Source organism: Hirundo rustica, chromosome 5, assembly GCF_015227805.2.
Source record: "Hirundo rustica isolate bHirRus1 chromosome 5, bHirRus1.pri.v3, whole genome shotgun sequence".
Lineage (NCBI taxonomy): Eukaryota > Metazoa > Chordata > Aves > Passeriformes > Hirundinidae > Hirundo > Hirundo rustica.
The window spans coordinates 8,187,930-8,208,795 of NC_053454.1; the positions used below are offsets into that span (position 1 = coordinate 8,187,930).

Genomic DNA, 20,866 nt, shown 5'->3' on the forward strand with positions numbered 1-20,866 from the left:
GATGCAACTCCATAGGTGGTACAAGGTAATATAAAGACCATCCTGCCACCCAAGGAGGAGTTTGTGCTGCCCCTCTCCCCAGTGAAGCTGGTAACTGAGCCTGTAAAACCATATAAACAAAGCAAGGAAGTTTCTACCCGTGCTAGAAAGATGACCCAATGCAAGACACAGCCACACACTTTCCAACGCCAGCATCAGGGAGCCAAGACAGAAGCACATAGCTGCAAGCTGAAAAATCAGCTGAGCACCAAGCAGCATTTCTGCATTTTCACTACTGTCCTGATTGACTTCAAATTGACAAGGGGAGTGCACAAAAATTCCTGGTAAGAGTCAGGTATCCTGGACACTGGAGACAGGCGAATATGGCTCTCCTTGCTCTCACTGTTATACATTTGACCATATCTTCTTTTACAGAATATTTCAGCCATTACAACAGAAAAGTTGCCTAATAAGCAGTAAAAAAGGGAGTAAAAAACAGGGTTCAAGTAACCAGACTGTGACCGAGTAACTAAAATCCACATCCTATCACGGGTTTGCAATGAACAGGTTCAAAGGTTAAGATCAGTCATTACTAATAAGGTTTTTGTCCAACACTGTAAAGCCTATTTACATCACAGGTACCAGCATTTACCATCTAATTCCTGCTTTACTACGCAGCATTACATCAGCAACTTGATTTCACAAAAAGCAAACAAAATATAAAATCTGGAAGGAAAAGGCCCCACCTCAGTTCAGGGCTCACACCCTCCAAATTACAGAAGCCTTTTAGAGGAAGGAACCTTTCCCCCACCCCCTCAAAAGTTTGCCAAGTCCATATACACCAGAGATGCTACCACGAGGGGGAGATGAAAAAGAACTGGAGGGATGGTTAGTGAGGCATCATTTTAACCATGACTAATTAACAGTTGAAAATCACCATTACCTATCTCCCATATGTTCTCTTGTAAGCAAGAGTTGGACACTAAATCTAAACATATGGCAACAGTAAGTTGCACTCCAGTCTTTGAATAGCAAAGTACATACAATCTGGTCTATTGCTTCAGCTGTAAAATGATATTGCAGGGTAACCTAAAAGGAAAAATCATCTCATAAAAACCATTGGATAGAAAGAAGTGGCAAATGAGGAATAAAATGGTTGAGAAACCCTCAAATTAAGCTTTTCTGGCTAGTTTTGGCTATTGACCTCCACTTAGGGCACCAAATAACCTCTTCTCACCTTCATGCCTCAGTGCCCCATTTCAGAGATAGGAAGCACGACTATTTGTATCTGAAAGACGCACCGATAATACACACGTTTTGGATCACACACAACATGCAGGCACATGTGGATATATATAGAAATAACTATAAAAAGAGCTGGAATCAACCTCACAACATTTCACTGCTTGACCTGACTGATAACAAGTTACTCTGGGCTTAAGCAAAAATTGTGCTTATCTTTCCTACAGTAAAACTAATGTTTCCAGGAGAAAGGTTGTCACCTATTAACTCTTCAGGATTACTCATGAATTATTCTTTATGACAGTCTCACACAGTGTATGATTTCTTATGAAGTAGGAATTTGTAGCAGACATTTTTTTTCCTAAGTTAATCAAAAAGCTGATCAAGCTGATCAGATGCACTGAACAAGTCAGATAACGTTATACAATAGACAATCTCTCTTTCACAAAGGAAATAAACACAATGAGGCACCTACAATTCACCAACACTGATTCATTAACATCAGAAGAGTAGATTATATATCCATGAAGACAGATATACATATATTACACCAAGAAATTTAAAGACTCATTAAAAAAAAAAAAAAAAGAATTCCAATTCCATATCTAAAAATACCTCCAAATTTCAAAGTAAGAGTTACTTTAACATTTGCTGACTGGTTTATTGTATCAATTATACACAGGACTGTCTAATATGAAATTGCCAAATAGTAACTCTCAAATTTCAATAGTAAAAGAAATAAACTGAAAAACAGTTACAACCAAAAACTAAGGCTTCCTGAAATAAACTAATTGTCAAAGTAAATAACGTGGCCAATTAATTGAGAAAATATAACTTTAAAAATAACCGGACAAAAGAATTGTCAACAGCATACAGACTCTAAAATAAATGCCTAAATGCCCAATAAGAAGCCTTGCTCGCTTGTCTCTTCTAGTGAGAGAAGTGAAGAGAAAAAACCTTACTGCCTTTCTACTTCCGTCCCTGTCTCCCTTCTGTCACCATTACTATCAAGTCTAGTATTTGTCAAGTATCCTGACTGAAATCAAGATGGAAAAAAGATTATAGCAGGTCTGCAATTATGCACAAAACCCCACAAAAATATCTAGGTGGAAGTAATGCTGGGGAAACAAAGGATATTGCAAGCGGTAAACAAAACTTTTGAACACAAGAGTATGATATGGCCTAGGAGAAAAAAAATTAAAAGAAACCACCAAACAAATAACAGAGCAAACAAAAAAAACCACCAGTCTTACTGAAAATGAGAATATACTTCCTGTGGATATAATATTCTCTTCAAAAATATAATTAGCCAACTGCTTCAACAAAACCATTAGCAAAGGAATTATCAAAATACAATAAACCCACCAAAGATGCCCTTCCATAAAATAATTCCAGAACACCACAATAGCTGAAACCAGATTCTCCAACATGAACACATCAGTTCTCAACCACTTCAATATAAAGAAAGTATTAGCCAAATTAACAATTAACACCAGTGTGCACCTGCCAGTGCACAAGAAGCACTTTTTAACATAAGGTCTATTCCAATTATTTCCTGCTGATCATGACCTAACTTGCTCATACTCAACTTTATACAAAAAAATAAAGTAAGATAGCTGTGCCGTGCACAGGAAGATCATTCCTCAAAAACACCACACTGCTACCCACGGTCTTCAAAACAAACCTTTAGATCCAGCTAAACTCACTGCCATGAACATTCATATCAAGGAGAAACAGACTTAAAAATCCCTGCAAAACTACTATGTCTTTACAGCCACACAAACAAAGCTCGTGTGTACACTTGCAATAAACACCCATGGGCACCTCATGTCCTTACAGGACTTCATCCAACCACACAGCCACCACTCATCACCAAGGGATATAGAAAAACCTAGCTGCCATTCCCACTTCATCTCTCACACCTCTGTGAAGACCTGCAAGATTCCTTAAAATACAAAGGAAAACAAATCATGGGTTCCAGATGAGATTTGAAGGCCCTTTGCGTTTTCTCCTGTTCTTTACATTGTATTAACTCCTCCTTATTCATAGATAAGGGCTTCCATCCATCTTGCACCACAAAATGACATCAATTCCATCAAGATATTTTTGTAAGGCTGTTGACTAGACCAGATGTACTGGTCCAGCTTTACCAAAAATACTTTGAAAAAAACGTTAAAAATGTTTAGCGATGCAGACATCCGCTCTCCATATATGCATCTTGAAAACAAAGTAAAAAGCAGACAGTGCTCTGAGAGGATTTGGAGAGCTTTACAGGAGGAATGCTGGTATGTTCTCATTTATATGCCAAGAGTACACAACTTCAACAACTGGACCAAGACAGCAAGGTAAAATTTCTGCCTGGAGATTGGTGCTCACAGAAGAAGAATTAGACAAAGAGACATTACCATGAGAGCCCACACTGCTAGTAAAAATTTTTATTAGTTGACAAACATCCGAAAGCCATTTATAGACAACACTCAAGACCTTTTCAAGCTCAGCTCCTTTCTTGGCAGGAAACAATAACCTAAAAAAGTGTGGTTTTGAACATCTGATGAACTTCAGAATGTCAGGAAACGTTTCCTACATTAAAAGGCTACAAAGGAAGGCGAGAATTAGAAGAATGCAAAGCAGAAATGCAGAACACCCTGAGCATCCGGTTAGCTTAGCCTCAGCCACCTATAATTCCAAGAGATCAAAGTGCCACTTGATGACAGGAATTAACACATTCCAGCATAAGCATCACCCTAATTTAAATTAACCTGTGTTCCATTTCAAAATAAAGAGCAGGCATTTTGAAACAGTAGGAGAGTCATCCTCCCTTTATTTCTCTCTCAAATTATTTTTCTTTCATATCTACGCTGTCTTTTCTTCAGTTCCATCTTCTTCACCTGCCTCCTCCAGTTTCTCTTCCCCCATTTGCCTCCCTTTCATTCATTCACCCAGAATGATGTACCCAGTAGTGATGTGATGCCCACTCTCACATCATTCACTCTGAATGACTATCAAGTATGAGTAAAGACCCTACAAGAGAAGAAAAACAAGCTCATGGCCTACCAAGACTGAGCAAAGCAGAGGCACAATTCAGCTCCTGTTGATCAGCTTTTCAGGGGGCATCTTATTCCTAAACATAGCAAAAGCAGTAACAGTAAGGGAAGAGAAGATGGTGAATGTAGTGAGACCAGAGGAAGAAGCACCATCTATGGGATCAGAGAGACCAAGAGGAATTGTCAGGCTAGAGGCCTAAATAGTAACACAAAAAAGCCACTGACTACTGGAGTGACAAACAGGAAAACCCTAAAGGATGCAGGGTAGAACAGACAGGATGTAGCAAGGCTGACCCACGTCATCAAAATAAATAAATAAGAGCAAGACTTGACAGTCACACCAGCAAGGTACACTGAGCCAGGAATGCTTTATACTTAAGTTACCCAAACATTCTATCTCCCAAAAAAACGCATTCTTTGCTATACCCCAAATCTAGACTTCTAGAAAACGCATTACAACTTTTGTCACTCACCTGTTTTTGAGCAGAAGGCAGCTGACACTGCCTCAAAGGCAAACCGTATCCTATTACCCTGAGCTGTCCACCAGACCCCGGCTAAGTGCTTTGCTTTAGCTGACTTAGGGGCAGCTCGAGTTTATAGGATTCCAGAGCCTCAGCTTGCATGGAATGCAGCAGTTCACTTCCTGCATGCAAGAGGGGACATATGGCCATTACACCAGTGACCCCAGCTTGCCATTGGAGATACAATAAATAGTTGGAATATTGTGTACTTTCAAGATGAAAACAACGACCCAACCGAGAACAGGTAAGACAGATTTAAATTTAGCATCATCCTCCAGTAAAACAAGCAAGCTGGAGAAACTTGCTCTTTCACATGCACCACGAAGGTGGGTCAGTCTTCAAATGTGAACCAAATAAACATACACAGCCTTCAATTAATTTATTTTTAACACCATTATTTAAAAATAGTTTTACTGAATTAATTTAAGTCAATGTTGCCGGCATAACTGCCAGGAAAGTAGATCACAGCTATTAAAGCAGTTAAATGAAGCACATCAACAGCATTTGCACTGTTTATTTTTCAGTTAGTTCAGTAAGAAAATACTCTACTGTGGTCCAGTGCTGAGGATATTCTTAGTGGGAGCCTTTTGTCATTCCTCTACAATAATCTATAACAAATGCATTGTGATTTCTACGGAGTAATTTTTTTTTTCTAAATTCTGTTAAGTAACATCTCATTGTGGGAGAAGAGCAACAGAACCTAAATACCCAAATCAGATTTCCTAGAGAAACGCTGGAAGATGAATCTGCAGGACAAGGGACACACTGGGTCACACCACTGGCTGTTTGAAAAAGCTTCTAAAGAAAATGTTTACTTCACTGGAATCAAACACAGCTTTAGCACTGAGACGCCAGCAATTATTACAGAGACCAGAAATATAAAACAATTGAAACATTATTAGTCATTTGAAAGAAACAACTTCATGAGCTGTTGAATTGTAAGAGTACAATCTATAGTTCAACTCCTAAGCTGCAGACCAGAATTCTTTTAAAAAGACCAGAGAAAATATCAGTTTCCATTCATCTCTTCTTTGTCCCTAGGCATCTGTTAGAGGACAGAGAAAGAAATAACCACCAGACATCATACCAGGCTAGATGGACCTTTGATTTGGTATAATTCTGCTCGCAGCAATCCACATCAAAAAATAATTTCAGAAGATACAAATACATTTCACATCAGAGTAATTAAAAACAAACAAGCAATTCTCTTAGACAACTGCAATAGTGGCCACCTTCCCTTTTTCAGCTACAGGTAAACTGAGGCTAAGAAACAATATGACTGCAGGTAATTGTCTTGATTTAGCTGCAGTGCTACAATACATCAGGAAAGAATTATTAGCTCCCACACGTGTGTTCAAACCACTAGATGGTGCTTCTAAAATGAAGCAGTTCAATATGCAAAACTCTGAATAATGCATGATGATTTATAAGTTGCCTTCCTTAGGACTGTTATCAATAACACTGATTAATGTAGTTAAAGAGCTGCAGCCTCTGATCAGAGTGGGGCAACAAGAATAATTACACAGATAAGTGAGATCAAAGAGCTGATCATTAAAACAGTGACTTTTCAAAAGCCCAGTAACAGCTGTTTTCTCAAGTAAGAAAAACTCCTCAATCTTCTGTCTCAAAGTCATTAGCTGCTAATATAAATATTACATTAAATTATAAATTTTGTTCACAAACCGCTGTACCCAAAGGTTTTAAATACTGTATGGCACCAGTCAAATGAAAATATCGTTTACCTGTTCTTTCACTGTAAGACATTTTTCCCAAGAATAAACTCACTCTAATTCTCTTCTGTGAACAGTCAACCTTTCACTTTTAAGATTTGGAAATCATAGCTAAAATTAGATGCTAGCTGCCTTCCATCTATCACCGGGACATCATCCTTCCTTTTTCATTCACTACCCCAAAACCAGTATCAATAGCTGTTTGGCAATTCCAGCAGCTTTGTCCTTTTTCATTTCTGACCATTTCCATCCATTTAAATGCTGCTCAAAAATAAAAAAATCCCTCTCTTCCTGCATTTCATTCTACTGACCCAATTTTAAAAAATGCTTTTTGCATTATGTTAAGCACAGTTGCCTGTGAACTTTTTTACTACTTTCCATTCTCCTAACGAACTTCTATTCATATTTTAAATCCCCTTTTCTACTTACAAAAAATCCAGCAAACATGTTCCTTCTCTCACCATTAGAAAAGCAAATCAGCTATTTCCTATTGTATTTCCCATTTACTTTTGGAGTCAGCTCTGCCACTAAGCAACCCTGACAAGACTGCTGAGAAAGCTCACTCTTTGTGAAGTTTTTGATGTTCAACATTCACCTAGGACTTTTTTTTTCTTCTCTCTCTTTTTTTTTTTTTTTAAACACTTCTCCTTGTGTAAAGTAATACAGAACCTCCTAGAGGTTCTTGGGCTATTTTTGAGTTTTGCCACTGGCTCTCACTTTTCTACTTTAGGTGATTACTCTAGATTTGCTAGGCATACTCTCTTCATCTTACTTGCTTGTTCCAACACACCCTTTTACTATCAAACTTTTTTTTTTTTTAATTAGCATACCTATCTACTGTTCCAAGTCCTTCAACAACTATTAGTAGCAACAATTATTACTAGCCATGGTTTACTTTCATAGAAATACAGCTAAGAAGATCCTTTAAAAAGGTCAGAAAAAAGGCACTATGCACAAACCTAGAAACAAGCGCTCTCCAAGTACCTGCCATCCCACTTATCCCTGACTGCTGCTTCTGACCACAGAGCACCACTGCAGACACACACTAACAGGCAGCAAGAACCTCTTGAAGACGTATCTGCTAATCCAGCTGCAGAAAGTAATTAACGGATTTAAGAAACCCATGAACAGTATTGCAGAACACATGGGAAGAAAGTAACTACAATTCTCAGCATCTCAAGCACTCCAGAGAGAGAAGATGCACAACCTCTGAAGGGTGTGAAAGAGCTGTGCTGAGCACACACTTGGCAGTAAGTGTTCACTCCTAGCTACAAGTTGGGTCATTTCCGAAAGCCCACCCTCACATCCCCATGGGAGTTAGACAGCCTTTTATTTCAAACAGGCACAGAGGGCACAGCTGCACTTTGGTCAGACTTAGAGGAGAGGGGTGTTAAAAAACACACCTACAAAACCTCCAGACTTAATTTTGTGAGCATCCTTTAACTGGGGCAAGGCATTCACAAAGCAATAGCTTTACTACCACTGACTATGAATTTTGACTGAAATACAGGAGCGTAAGAAATTCTTTACTATAACTGCTAGAAGTTCATATTTACTATGTGAAAGAAGCTAGGAGCAAAAAAAAAATCAGAGATATAAACAAAAAATAAGCAATATTTTAAAAATAAAAATATGAAAAATACACACTGAAGATCTTTCAGTCTGGTATGCTAAACAGATTAAAAACATATTCAAGTTGTGGTTAGAGACAGACTTTTTTTTCCCATCATACACAAAACAGCTCTTTCAAAATATCAATAAACATGAGCACAATTCAAAGCAGGTACTCCTGTGAGCTAGTTACCCACGCATTTTTCAAGCTAGTCTCCAGATTTAAGCAGCAGCATTCACAGAAATCATTCTGAATTCTTTGATATCAAATGCATGTCAAATCTCTGCAAAACCAGTCCAGTTTTGCATTTCTGCTGGACGCTCAGATCTGCCTGGGAGCAGGTTCTGACCGGACACCTGTGGAATGCCCCAGCAGCAGACGGTACAAGATAAGAAATTCCCTGAAGTGGAAGGGAACGTTTCTATTATATCCGTGCAATACAGACAAGTATCCTGATTTAGAAGGGATCGTTCTTTTCTCTCAGGAAGGCGGCCTGGGAAGGCTGCAGTGTCCTGAGGAGGTCAAAGCGAGTAACCGCTGTTCCACCGATGTGCTGCAATTCGAGAACACTAACGCTTCAAATCACCCCTCCGCAAAAGGGTTGAGAAGCAAACACCAGCCTCCCCTCCAAAGACTTAAAAACACGTTGAATCCACAATCCCCAAAAACAAAACACATATTACAGACAACATTTTAAAAATTAAACAACAGTCGATGTGGCACAGGAGGCTGGAAACAAAACCGCGTCTGTGCTCTGTCTCCAATTCATCAGTTAAAAGTCTGCCTCCTAGCAGCTCTACAGATCATGTCACTGCTATTTAGCTCATTCTCTGGTTACCTCTCCCACCGGCATTTGATCCGGTTTATTAAAATCTGGCATATCAGCATACCTGAGGAACAGAGCTGGGCAGGAAGAGCACTGACTGAACAAGGATCTAGGGAAGTCGTGCTGTTCTCGTGACATGCTCACAACATTAGTCAAGACTTTCCACTTCCTACACCCACATTTTCTCTCCCATTCTTGGTATGTTCAAACACACGCAGCAGTTACCAAGTAAATATCCTCGCCTCGATGCAGGTCCTACATCTTGCAGTAACTGATGATTACCCTAAGAATTTTGTGATTCCACCTTGTTACGCACTCTGTTCTATTCCATTTCCTTGTCTCCACCCTTTAAAAAGATTAAGCTGAATTAATTTCCATATTTTGGGGCTATGTTTTTTCAGGGATGAATTATGAAGTAGTTCCCCTAGGATTAAGCTAAACCATATATTCAGGTTTCTGAGCAGGCTGTGCTATGAATTTGCTGCACTCTGATGTCATCCCACCCCTCTCCTTCAAAAGTTAACTCTGAATGGCCATCAAAGCTCTGGGCCAAATGTCCAATGCTATCAAAATCTGCTGCCATGCAGAAGTCCTATGATACAGCAGTAGGACCTGGAATACTTCAGAAGAGGCATTCCCCATCACTGAGAGTAGCAAAACCTAACTAACAAAATGCACCTGGCACCCACAGTACCTAACAGAGGGTTGTAGGTAACATAGGTCCTGAGAGCCCCCACCAGAATAAATATTCAGGAAAAGTCCTCTTTAAAATGGATTATATTCAAAACAGACGCTGGAACCCACTGACCTTATAGGAAGGAATCCTTGTTAATTCCTTTAAATAGAAAAGCAAGCAATACAACCAGGAAAGGTAGTCTCTATAAGTGAGATCTTCTCACCTGCTATAAAAGAAGTGCTATTCAAACTTCTGAGTATTTAATGACATGATCCACACCCACTCAACAGGCACACCAGGAAAAATGCCTTTTTCTGAAGCTCTTACAATTCTCCAGCAACCCATTCTGAATACCAAAACAAAAATGATGTTGTAAGCGACTGAAACTAAGAAAAACTGGCTGGTTTTAAAACAGCAATAGGTGTTCCTAATTTATGAGGCCCAGCGTCATGCCACAGGCTTGAAAAGTTCCTTCACCTCAGAGAAGCCCCACAGAACTTTTAAGTACATTGTTTGATACAGACCCTGAATGCCAAACCTCACAAAAAAGAGACAGTACATTAAAATCAAATTTTATCACAAAAGATAAAGTCTCCATTAGAAAGAAAAACAATGTGAAGTTGAATGAGTTTTGTTTAAAAAATAGCGACAAAAGCTATATTCACGATGATTTCATCTGCATATAAGATTGACAGTATTTCTTTTTTTTCCATTAACTATTCTTCCCTTAGTTTTTCCCTTGTATAAAACATAAAAAAAAGAAGAAAATTCAATGAAAGTTATCTGTAACTTGTTGCTGTATTTTAGGTTAGTAAATCTCTACATTATCTCCCTTGCAGCTATTAGCAGCAATATCTGACAAACTTACGTTCTTCAGCAGTACTCGACGCGTTACGACTACATGGAAAATCCACAAAGCCAGCATAATATGAACTTTATTTTGCAGCATCACCTCGGCCGTTTTTGTTGGTTTTTTTTTTTTGTTTTTTCACTGCAACACGCTGGCCATAATTCAGCCTAAAGAACTGAGTACATAGAAGGTTTACAAACTGATACTCAGCACTATTACTTATAGTAAAGCATAGGAAAAAACGACTGATAGTGAGTGACCAAGAGGAACCAAAATTAAATATTTCAGAAAGTGAATAACAATACTGACTGCTGTAATGCCTGGACAAGAAAAAGATGCTATAGCTGTTCAAAACCAGTAATGCCCTTGATTTACGATCCCAACATCACATGCCAGACAAGATCACTCTCCAGACAGTTACTTAACTCGTGCCAGAAAAAGATAATATCATTGCAAAGCAAACTGCGATTCTTGGATTCCTTCCAAGAATTTCAGAGCGAGACGGGCACAAAATACCTACAGAGCACCCTGCAATAAATCTCCTAACTTACGAAGTTTCCAGGTGTACACGCACAGCGTTAACCGCACGACGGGAGCGCCCGCACATCTCGCCGGGTCCGGGCTCCGCGCAGCCCGCAGCGCAGCCGGGAGCGCTGCCCGGGCGCGGCCGGGCACAGCCGCCAGCCCCGCAGCCCCTCCGCGGGCTCCGCGGTGCCTCGTAGAGCCCCGAGCCCGCCCCGGGCCGCGCTCCCCCGGGTCGGAGCGGCCCCGCGGCTCCCGCGCTGCTTTGTCATCCCCCGCCGCAGCGGGCGACGCGCTCCGCGCCGCCGGAGCCGCTCCCGCGGCCGCGCTCCGACCGCGTCCGCCGGGACCCGCGGCTCCGCTCGCCCCGCACGGCGCCTCCCGGCCGCGGAGCGACCCGCGGCTGCGCGCCGGGATCCGCCGGGAACCGCGTCCCGACTTCCACCCGCGGGGTGACGGTGACCCCGGGCAGAGGCGCCGGGCAGCGGCGACTCCTCGCAACTTGCCTTGGGTTTGTACAGCCACTTTCTGAACCTGTTCATCATCACCGCGGCCGCTGACACCCCGCTGCCGCCGCTGCCACAGGGGCTGCCGGCTCCCCGCCCGCGCCGCTCAAAGGACCGAAGCGAGCCGTGCCCCTCGCTGGGAGGCTCCGCCGGGTCGCGTTCTCCTCCTGCTCCGCCGCCTCCTCCCCCGGAGCGGCCGCCGGGCGCTCCCGTCAGCGCAGGGACCGTCCGGCGGCTCCGCGCGCTCCGCGCCGCCCCGACCGCCCCCAAAACATTGCGCGGCCGGCGGCAGCGCCACCCCACCGCGCATGCGCGACACCGCCCCCGCGCCCTCCCCTCCCCACCCAATCGGGCGGTGGCCTGGGGCGGGCCCGCGCCTCGCCCCGCCCGCCCGCTTCTCATTTGCGTAACACGCGAAGGGGGCGGGGAGACTGCGTGCCACGCAGGCCACGCCCCGGCGACCGCCTTGTTGCGGTGGATGCCGGAAGTTGTAGTTTTTCGCCGGCGAAGTTGCGCGCTTCGGCTCGGGCGTCGCAGGGTCTACCTACGCCCGCCAGCGCTGCCCGTGCCTCAGCAACCGGCGGGTCACCGACCGCTGGCTGCCCGTGAGCGGAAACAGCAGGGGGCGCGAGCAACTAGCTCCTTGGCAACGGCAGCAAACAACCGCCGCCATCTTGTTCCCCCGCCCGTGTAGTTCCGAGTCCCTGGTCGCGCCGTTTCGCAACACCGAGGCGGGCTCGCAGCAGGACTACAGCTCCCAGCAGCCCTCGCGCTCTGTGGCAACGGCGCGTGCGGGGTCCCCGCGGCTGGAGGGACCGCGCCGGGACACGGACGGCACGCGCCCCGAGGGACAGCCGGGACCGGGATGGGGAGCGCCGGGAAGAGCCAGGGACGGGCACGGGAGCGGCGGGGACAGCCGGGGACGGGACCGGGAGCGGCGGGGCAAGGCAGATGTGGCCGTACGTGACATCTCCGGAAAGGAAGCCGGGTGCAATTCCCGATGCGTGAAGGTGGCGGGTGCCCTGGGCAGGCTCGTGACTCCTTCGTTCCCTTACTTTCATGCAATCATAGAATCACAGAATGGTTTGGGTTGGAAGGAACCTTGAAGTTCATCTATTTTCAACGCCCCTGCCGTGGGCAGGGACACCTTCCACTAGACCAGGTTCCTCCAAGCCCCGTCCAGCCTGGCCTTGAACACTGCCAGGGATGGGACATCCGCACATTCTCTGGGCAACCTGTGCCAAAGCCTCACCACCCTCACAGGGAAGAATTTCTTCCTAATATCTAATCTAAACCTACCTTCTTTCGGTGTTTGTATTTATTAGGTGTTTCTAAGTAAAATAGAAAACATCAAGGGGGCCTGTGTTACACTGGGTTGCTGGGCTCTGCTCCCTGAAATTTTGGGCAAGTAGGCAGCCTTGGTGTACATTTGCTAACCCACCTCATAAACATAATACGACTTATTTGCAGAAGGTTTTGTACAATAAGTATTTAATTGTAAAGTTCTACAAGATAAGAGATAAAAAATATGCTGTCACGTTAAGGAAAACGCTTGCAGTAGGTATGCAAAACATTGAAATACATGAAAATTGAAATTAAGATCCTCAAAGTGAACATTTTCCATCTGGTCTGTCTGAATTTTGCAGGGAGGCTTAGTTCAGCTCTTTTTAAGAAGGACGGCTTTCATTAGAGGAAATGCAATCACAGTCTTTCTAGGAACAGATGAGCAGATGTAAAACCTGAAAGAACCTTTCAGGTCATTGAAACCAGTTCCTACAACTGTGACCACTCTTATACTATGTAACTGCTTTCAAAATATCTCCAAGCTCTACCTTAAATAGGGTTAAGTCAGGTTCTTACCTCTTTTAACTGAAATCTACAGCTGATAATGGGAGAAAAATCCTGCCATTTTACTCATGGTATCAATTTATATAATTTTTATATGTAATAATTGGGGTAGTTTTCTAATTGACTGTGTGGAAATAAGGGTGCATATCATACCAACAGCATTTTATTCTTGATATGTATGTTTTAAAACATTGACAATAAGAATAGCAGCTTCTTTAATTAGAAGTGGGGTTCTTTCTATTAAGAACCCCTGTATGTTCAGAGATCCGAGGGCATTATTGCACATCTTAGTTTACACATTCCAATTTGGGGGTTTAATGATTTTTAATTGAGGGGAGGGGTGGATATCAGAGCATGAGAACTCAAATATCTTACTGGTATGCCAGAAAAAGAAAAGCATTTGTTACTGGTAGAGCTGTTGGAGCCTGAATTATGATTCAGTCTGAAGTACAGAGATATTTCTCTCCTGCTTATCCAAAATTCCTTGTGAGTGTAAGAACCTTGGCAGGTTCTTTCCTGAGAAACAAATGATTCTCAAAGGAGTGGAGTAATAGTGATTCCCTTGCACAGTGGTGCCTCTTTCTGTATTTGCCATCCCCTGTCATGATCCAAACCTGTTTTGCTGGATTTTTTTTTCTTTTTAATTTGGACATTTTGTCTTGCCCCCAACAGGTACCTAAAGGTTATATTGAACATAATCACAGACAAACTCTTTTTTTTCAGTGCTTTGAGATTAGTAATGAAAAGTGCTATTTAGGCAATAATTGAGCAAGATGGTGCTGAAAGGCAGAGTACAATACCACTCTGTCTGGAAATGTTATCATAATATTTAAAAGCATGAAATGAATTATCTTTACCACAGTGGGAATGACTCATCTGGATCAGGCATTCTTTTCTGACATCAAAATATGATGATATATAAAATACAAGAACTATTTTCAAAAATACATTTTTATTTTCACCATGAAAAGTTACATTTGTGCTAATTTTTTTTCCCATTGCTAAACCAAATTAATGACTTACAGGCCTGATTAATTGCTGTCAGTGGTCTTTCATACACAATGTGTGTGTGTAGGAACAAATGCATTATAGTTCTTGTCATCTGAACATTAAAATCGAGATAACAAGTCCTACACATTCTCAGCCATATGGGTAAAACTTCATTTGAGATAGACAAAATCCAGTCATTTCACAAGCAAAGCATCAAACATAAATACTCAACTGCTGTGCCTTCAGAAACCTCGGCAGTGGCCTGGACCACTGAAGTGCTGTGATCATGGCCCAGCCTGCTGACCAACAGTCATTGTTTCCTTATAATTCCTCTCTGTTCCTGTTCTTTTGTTGCTTTTGAAAAACAGGCTGTTGACAGCAACATGTGATGAGATTTAAGACTAAAATTTTGCTTTCTGGTGCATCTCACTGGGAAGAGCAGTGTGTTAATTAGGACCTGTATGCACACAGGCTTACAGGCTGTGCTTTTCTCTATTAGCTTTTATTATATTTTGACAAATAACCTGGTGCAGCAGCCATTTATCCTGAAGATATTTTGAGATATTTACAATATGTAATTATATCTTCTATTTTCTTGATGTTTGTGCTGTATTTTCCTTCCTCGTGTCAGCTGTTCTGAGTAACTGTAATTTTGAAAGCTTGACCCAAATGCTGTCTTCTAGATTACCGCAGTGTAACTTCTGTATGAGCCTAGCACCATCCATTGTGCCACAACTGAAGGAGGCATGAAAAAGTAATGATTTTCTGTATTTATAGGATTCTCCATGGTGAAGATGGTCAGCCATAGAGAACTTATTGCACTAATAGTGCAACAGCTTAACAAGTTTAACCCTGAAAATCAGAGCCTGGAGGATTTCTTGAATGAATCAGCTATGGTGTTGCAGGTATAGTAAGGTTTGGCTGATCTTACACAGTTTACTTTGTTACTGTGGGATTTTAAATGCAAAGGTTATCTGTTCTCTAACATGTTGTTGTAACTTTCATTGATTTTCCTTACAGTGACATTTTTCGTTCATGAGTAAAGTCCAAGTTTCTTATGGTTATCACCAGAAAACAAGGCAGTAGAGATCAGAGGTCTTGAAAAACTGCTTAAATAGCAAAAAAAAAAAAAAAAAAAAAAAAAAAAAAAAAAAAGAAGGCAACAACCTTCTAAAATTGATGAGATAGTGACAGGGAAAACTTCTGTTCCACTTCTGACTAAGCCATTTCATAGATTCTTTCTTCCTTCCAAGTAGAGGTTTCTGACAGCACCACCCACTTGTATGTACAAAGGCAGTTCAGAAGCCGAGTCACAGGATCAGGTATTCTTGCTTTGAGGACATAAGTGACCACCAGAAGAGTGGGATAAAAGAACAATGACAGTAAATCAGCCAGCAGATTCTAATTTAATACTGCAGGTAACCAGACCATGATTTTCCAATTTCTATCTGTTCTGGTTAAAGTAGTTCTCATCCTTTCCTGCCCATAGTCTGTCACCTCTCCCCATCTCTTTGTCCTCAGTGTCACCCTGACTTGTGCTGAGGCAGCTAGTGGATTGAATCAGCTTCAGCAATTCACTAAGGGAAGACAGTAATATTGTTTAGACTGCTATTGTCTGTGTGTGCCATGTGTTATCAAATGGCATTGTTGGAGCCCTGATTCCACACTGCCATGTGGCTCCAGTGCTCATTTCCCCTCCTGACAATAAAGACCACTGCTATTCCAGTCAGATAGTCTTTTGCATTGATTTTCCATAAATACATATGACTAAAAGAATATAAAACTGTGGAGGTGTGATAAGAAAGCCAGGGGCTGAGCAGTGGCTTCACACCCATTCCTTGGGTGCTTGCCTTCTCAAACAGTTGCCACCCAGGCCCCTTCTTTCTGACCCTGCCCTCCTGAATTCTACTACTGGCACAACTCTTTGTGTATTCATATGCTGGATCACATCAGGGAACTGATCCAGTTTCAAAACAATCATTTTTCACTGGGCAGAGAGCAGGTAAATTCATTTACCACTGCTGCCAAAATAAATACTTATAAAAATAAGTCTTCAGATCATTGTTCTTCTCAGCCCAGGAAAGGTGATACAAAGAAAAAAAGAAACAGTAATTCCATTAGAGAAATATGAATCTAGAGTTTCATAATAAACCCTTTCAGAATGGGAAGGACAGGGAAGATAGCTGAGGCCAAAGATAAGGCAAAAAATCTCTCTCTGGGCTAGTTTTAGATCACCTACTACATAGGATTTATCAAATAAAGTAAAAAGCAAGACCTGTGTTTTATATAAAATTCAACTTTGTTTCAGTACCAAATGTGTGATTAAAATTCATGAAAATCTCACTTACTTCTTTCTTTTCTGTTTCATGGTCCTAAAAATAATGTAGCATTTTTGTACACGTGATTCCCAATCTTGGTAATTTACAAATTAGCCAATAGTAACTAAGCCATGCAGAAACTTCCTTCAGTTTGTATCCTGATTAACACCCTGGCTCTAAATCACAAACTAGATTCATACATATTCGTCTCACACCAGCAGCATGACAAATAGCAAACCTTAGGTTGTCTACTGACCAGAAAAAAATCAGGAGAGTCAGATTCCAAGAGACCAAATCTGAGTAATTACAAGACACAGCTCTATATTTATTTATTTGCTGACTTAGGTGTGCAGTATATCACACTTGACTTCTCTACAAGTCTTCTGTTCTTTTAAACTCTTTTAATAGTTTTCCATCCCCTTACAGTGCATTCAGATGTTAGCACTGTATGTTTTGTTCATAATATATATCTTTATTGTGTTTGGATGGTTTAGAGTCTTTATGTCTTCTAATGTGATATCTGAGGTGTCTTGTTTAGTTCTTTGATAATTTGTTGATGGCCTCCGTAAAATATCCGACTTAACCTATTGTTCACCTGTTTGGGGATGTTCCTGGTGAAACCAACAATTTTGGGCTGGATTATTTCCCTCAAAATAAAACCACAGTACACACTGTGTACTGTGTCATTCCAGAACATGTTCAAGGGAGTTCAGCACCCCACTGGCAGGGGCTGCAGGAGCCACTGCAATGCCAATCTTTTCAAGTGCCAGATCCTCAAAATAAGTCCCACTGACAGCCACACATTGTCACCTGAACTGCCAGGACCCAAGGACGTTTTGCAGATCAAAACCTCTGTCAGAATAAAGTAGATTTTAAGAGCAATATAAGTATATGTAGGAAACAAAATTACTTCTTTGGAAATCTAATAAAAGAAATGAAGAGATGGGCATCCTTGGCTGATCAGAAATGGGGAAGACGTCAGTAGAGAGTAAGAAATGAAATGCAGAATGGAACTGAGTTGTGAAGCATCTTGACAAGCAGCTTTAGTTTGATGTGCTAGCATCAACTGTGAGATGGTAGGTGGAGTAAGTGGGTCAAATCAATGGACTAGCAGGATGAACTTAACAGTAGCATTCCAGATGGTTGGTTTCTGAGATGGGGTTGGTTAAACCCACAAAAGAGACACTTATTTCAATAAAACAGAAACTTCTGAGACACTACCTTAGATTTTTAGCTAGGAAATGATAGGAAAATACTATTTGAAATGTACTGTTCAAAAAGAGTGAGGAAGATGTGCACAGAAACTGGTGATGATATCCTGGAGAGTAATCTGCATGAAAAATGACTTCTGGAGTTACGGGCTTGACTGACAGGCAGGATGGCAATAGAACCAATAACTGAGGAAAGAAGTAGCATGAGAGTGCTGAAGCTTTGTCTTTGCACTGCTGAAATTAAACTGACAACAACGAGAAGGAAATGTCACAGAGAGAGGTCAGCATCCTAAACTGAAGTTCAGAGTTCGTATTTGTGTATATGATAAATGGGAATATGTTATGAAAGGAAGTTGGATGCAGTGCTACAGGAGGGAGTCTGAAAGGCACAATCTGTCTTGATCTAAATATCCCTGTCAACCATTTACCAGTGGCATGAGACCATTCTTGTGGGAATCCTTGCAAATTAAAGCAGTAAAAATAGCTGGTAGACTGAGGCCCAGGAAAAGAAGTGAAAGGGGGCAAACAATTATATTTTAAAATGAAGGACTTTACAATATGAATGTATGAAAAAAAGAAAGAGGCAAGAAATAAATCAGGTTGAAAGCATCAGGGTGAACATATACTTGCTTTGCAAATGATAGTAAGAAGGAATTAATAGATTTCCATATTGTATCTTTTACTAAGTGTACAGTCAGTCATTGTTGAATATTCTGATCAAAATCCAGCAAAATCTTTTGGTTTCACTCTGCTCCTGCAAAGATGACAACAGTTCAGAGCATAGTCAATCTTCAGCAAGATTTTGTTTTTAATTTCTAGATGCACATCAGGTTATGTAAATAATTAAAACAAAAGTAAAAAATACATGATTATGTGAAATAGTATATTTTGTTCTTTCATAAGGACTGTGTAGAAATTTTTTATATTTTGACAGTGCTCAATGGCTGTACTGTAGAGGTTTGGAATACTCTGCTAGCCAAATATTGAGTGGATGGCAGAGAAGGAGAAACTGAATTCTGTTCTATGCTCCATTGTTTTTCTATCCCCGTCCTTTCTCTTAGTCTCATGTTTTCTTGCTTAGGTCTCTTTATTTAACCTGTCCCACTTCCATCTCTTCAAGTGGTTAATTCCAATAGTATTGTCCTTGTGCAGCAAGTCCTGCTCACCTCTTTGATATTCTGCTCACCTCAAAGTTCTTGCACATTCAGTTCCAATCTCTACTCTACCTAAATCAATGAGAAATCTCTCTCTTTCTCTTCAAACTGAAGCCCACAAGAGGAAGATGCCACAGAGAAATGAGGTGAGACAGGCTCTCCTCTATCAGTTTGAGCTCCCAGACTGACCCAGCATGGCTTGTCCCAGGCTCACCCTGCACTGTAGTGAGAGCTCTGCTTGCCCTGGACTGCGCATGGTAAGGGCACACAGAATCTTCAGGGGAGTTCACTGCTACAGTCTAAATTCACACAAAACACAGGCAAATGGCTATTTTTCACTTGGCAAAATGAGTATGGATTTTCATAAGAAAACCAAAAGGCCAAAATTTGTAAGGCACTGCTTGACCCCTGTGTGCCACTTTGAAAACACATCCCCAGCTGTTTCCCTGCAGTTGGTTTGAAACTACTTAATATTTCCAAATAGGTAAAAACCTGAAAAATTGACAACTTCCTATCAAAAATCAGTTACATGTATGAGGCCATGTGAGCTGCTCTCAACTTGTTCCTATCAAATAACACGGAGATTATGCATTGACTTCAGGTTATTATTATTTTAACTTCTTAATGCATCTTTATAATTTTATTCAAATATCAGTGTTCCACCCAAGCATATTCCTCTCAGTGTAGGAAATCTTGTTTCAAGCTTTGAGACAGAAATCCCTTTGGAAAACATTTGGGTGTACAGTCTGCTTCCGAGTACATTCCAGAGGGGCTGCCCAAAGTCAGAAGCATTACCCTGTACATAGCTGGGTGTACATGAGAAAAGGAGTTTATTTGTGGGGAATTATGGCATTAGATTCTGCTCTCCAGAGGTATCTTTTTTCCTGGCTGTATGTGGGGTTTAGCTTTACACAGCCCATTTACAGCAGCAATGGCTGCACACCTAAGCTCTGTGTGCTGCTTTGAAAAAGCACCCATCTTTCCCTGAATTTTTAAGATTGAGGAAGATCAAGCAGATACACATCAAATAATCACTGGGATACATTTTCCACTCGTTGCATTTTGCAGCCACTCAGTGTTTCAGTATACAAATATGAAATCAGAAAATTAATGCTAAAAAAAAAAAAAGTAAGTGAGGTTAAAGAAAGGTAAATAAACTATTTACTGGGACAGTAGTTCAGGTCTGTCTGGACCACTGTATGTATAAAGATAGAATGTTCTTTTGGTGTGATGGAAATGTATAAACAAATTGCTGAGTGCCAGGTAGCTGTCAGTGTTTAAAACCAAGGTATCAAGGGAGAGAATGATCCCTACAAGGCCACTCAGGAAGCAAGAAAGACACCTTCAAATCTCAGTTCCTATCTTCCAACTCCTAGTTCAGGCTTTTGTATAAAAGTGGAGTTAGGAAAACTCACTGATTATTAGCCTCTTGTTTTAGTGAAAAGGAAGTAAAATATGGAAGGGTTTTTAATTATTGAATGATGGGAGATGAATAACACCATTTCCTCTAATTAGAATGTTATTATCAAAATCAGTCTAGAGGTGTTAAACTCCATATATTTTATTTCTGCTACATGTAAACTTTACATCATAAAAGGAATTTCTGTTTAATGTTCTCAGTGAGTGATCAGACTTTATGTTCTTCCAGAAACTTTTTAGTCTTCATGTTTTTTGCAGTGTAATTTACAATGACATAATATGACATAATATTGGACTTGTTTTTCACTGCAAATATTTTCAATAAAACCACACATTTATTAGCAATATGATGGATGATTCCTAATTGCAACAAACAATCCCTCACCTTCAATCACAAGGAATCATATTATTCCCTCAA

General features: G+C 41.1%; 2 protein-coding genes across 7 annotated transcripts in view; one reads left to right on the plus strand and one right to left on the minus strand.

The window, feature by feature from the left end:
- Positions 1-11,716, minus strand: part of ZFYVE28 (zinc finger FYVE-type containing 28) — a 142,555-nt gene extending 130,839 nt beyond the window's left edge. For 4 of the 6 annotated variants that reach the window (XM_040065119.2, XM_040065117.2, XM_040065116.2 and 1 more), the window contains exon 1: positions 11,509-11,715. In XM_040065119.2, coding sequence (XP_039921053.1) covers positions 11,509-11,547 — 39 coding nt within the window. In that variant the 5' untranslated portion in view covers positions 11,548-11,715. Of the gene's footprint in view, positions 1-11,508 lie in introns of all 6 variants that reach the window. The other 2 variants (XM_040065118.2, XM_040065121.2) reach the window with 2 other exon arrangements.
- Positions 11,717-12,358: 642 nt separating this feature from the next.
- The window catches only part of CFAP99 (cilia and flagella associated protein 99), a 56,327-nt gene continuing 47,819 nt past the window's right edge, over positions 12,359-20,866 (plus strand). Inside the window, exons 1-2 of the mRNA XM_040064882.2 lie at positions 12,359-12,467; positions 15,124-15,251. Coding sequence (XP_039920816.1) covers positions 12,374-12,467; positions 15,124-15,251 — 222 coding nt within the window. The 5' untranslated portion in view covers positions 12,359-12,373. The remainder of the gene's footprint in view (positions 12,468-15,123; positions 15,252-20,866) is intronic.